The sequence below is a fragment of the Zea mays genome, chromosome 3, assembly GCF_902167145.1.
Source record: "Zea mays cultivar B73 chromosome 3, Zm-B73-REFERENCE-NAM-5.0, whole genome shotgun sequence".
Taxonomy (NCBI): domain Eukaryota; kingdom Viridiplantae; phylum Streptophyta; class Magnoliopsida; order Poales; family Poaceae; genus Zea; species Zea mays.
The window spans coordinates 51484682-51487160 of NC_050098.1; the positions used below are offsets into that span (position 1 = coordinate 51484682).

The 2479-nt window shown below is 43.3% G+C and overlaps 1 protein-coding gene across 1 annotated transcript; it reads left to right on the forward strand.

Moving 5' to 3' along the window:
* The first annotated feature begins 591 nt into the window (after positions 1–591).
* On the forward strand, positions 592–1332 carry LOC103651933 (uncharacterized). Its single transcript, XM_008677599.1, has one exon. The coding sequence runs from the start codon at positions 592–594 to the stop codon at positions 1330–1332; it is 741 nt and encodes a 246-aa protein (XP_008675821.1).
* Positions 1333–2479: the final 1147 nt, after the last annotated feature.

Genomic DNA, 2479 nt, shown 5'->3' on the forward strand with positions numbered 1-2479 from the left:
GTTTTTCTACTTATAATTCATAAACCCAAATAAGGTGTGATAAGGAGTTGCATCTTGTTGGTTGCAATAGACTTATTGAAGTAATATTTTTTTAAAAAAATGAAAAAAAAATTCTCCATGTTTACATTATTACTCGTAATTACATGGTTACCCATCAGCTATGTATAGTGGCTGGTAAAAAACAAATTCCTTAGATATTGTTGTAGTGGTCTTATATTGGGTAGTAAAATTTATTTTCTCCCAAAAATCTTTCGAGTGTCGTCATAGTTTATAATTGATTTCCGTTGGAGCGGTACTTCTTGTTGGGAAAAACATTCCAGCGACTTCGAATCAATTTCGTATAATTTGTTTTTCATCTAATTTGTTGAGAATCTACTAAAAAGTCCGTCCCTTATCCAAAACTTTTCGGACATAAAAAACCAGCCGTACTCGGGCAGTCGGGCTCCCGTGCATGCGTGGCGGTGGCGACTCAATATAAAGGCGCGTAGATCCATCTCCTTCCTCCTCACCAGCCTCCGTCTTCGTAAGTCGTAACCAGCGACAGAGCAGAGCGTCTTCCTGCAGCGAGCGGCGTTCCATACGGGCGTGGAGATGGCGGAGAAGAGCCCGCTTCGCCGGTGGAAGCGCTTCTTCTCGGCGTTCGGCGCCATCGACGCTGCCATTGAGGCCGCCACACACTGCTCCCGAGACAATCACCGGCAAGTGAGGGGCGACATCGTGGAGATACTCTGTGATGTCACGGGCAACGATAGCGTCGAGCGAGCGGAGTGGCTCTGCCAGCTGCTCGACGAGGCGATGGTGGAGGCTCTCGAGACGCTGAGGGTGGTGGAGGCGACCCCGACCCTGCTGGCAACCACCAACGTCATCGAGGCCGTCGGTGATCTGTGGAGTCACGAGTCTGGGAGGGTGCGCGGCCTCGCATGCAGCATCATCGACGGGTGGACGACATCCATCAATGGTAAAATCTCCAGATGCAGAGCCATCTTTGAGAAACTATCGCAGATAGATCAAGAACAAGAGGCAGTATGCGTTCCGGTCGACACTGATCTTCCGGTTCAACGAGACAAGAAGCAATGGTTGTGTGCCAAGAAGAAGATGTCTCCCGTCGCCGTCGGCGTCGCCGTCGGTCGCATCCGCAGCGAGCAGACAGGGGATGCAAAGCGCAAGTTCCCTGGAGGCTACTACCGAGAAGAAGACGACCAGAAGCGGCGACGCAATAACAATGTCGTCAGGCAGGTGGTTGACCAGAGGCCCAGAAAGACGACTTCGAAGCGATCGGAGAGGAAGCGAGCGAGCTACTGGAAAGGCGCTTCTTGGCTGCTTGATGATTGATGAGTGCGAATCTGTGACATGAGAATTCTTGTACCATAAGTAAAATAGTAGAAACTCTTATTATTGATGTTAGAGCAATCCCCATGTTTATACTGAACACAGTTAAATAAGCAAAGGTTCATGATTCCATATATTTTTGAGTCATGTAATTAGAATATAAGACATTATATTAGTCTGGGATGCTGAGGAATTGGAAATAGAATTCAGAAGAGACTATGAAAAAGGTGAAAGTGAGTGCGAGGATCCACTGTACTCTGTTAGCTGACATTATATCAGTCTCAATAACACTAACAAAGATGAAATGATCAGGAAACTTGAGAAATTATACTAAGTCTATGTACCCTTCATTTTAGAACATTTGGAGGGGTAACAAGTTGGTTCAAGAGCTAAAAGTTATGGAGAAATAAATGTAAGGGTAACTTCTTTAGAAAGGCAAACGATTTTAATTTTATTAAATTTGAGATGCTTCTTGGCTGCGTGATGATTGATGAGTGCGAATATGTGAGATGAGAATTCTTGTAATCTTATTGGTGCCTTTTCTTTATGCACAGCTAAGTCATCACGCCATCAATGTACATAAGCAAAGGTTCATGATTTTCATATACGTTTGAGTCATGTAAATAGATTCTAAGACATTATATTAGTCTAGGATGCTGAAGAATTGGAAATCGAATTCAGAAGAGACTATAAAAATGAGGCTAGCTGCATGTGATTGCGAGGATACACTTTACTAAAATATTTTTTAACAGTGATATAATAGGATTCAAAGCAAGATAGTCTCTGCAGTTTTAAAGAACTCTGGCCTATTAAAATAGCAATGCCTCACTTAAATAATTTTTAACCGTGATAGGTGGTCTTACGAAATAACAATGTTAGATACAGGTCAGTCAGATGACGAGAGGAAGCGAGCGAGCTGCTGAGGATATCAACAGATGAAAGATGTTTCTCGATGTCGCTGTGTCACATGGGTTTAGGAATTAGGGCTATGTAATCATGTCTGTGAATCTACGAGGATCCTTTCCAGGTTTTATTCAACAACTATTGTGATCATATTGGTGCCTTCTCTTCTGAAGATGTCCACAAGAAGCAATAGTCTTCTTATATGTTCTGTTTCTGCTGGAGTAAAAACACTACAAACTCTTAGTAT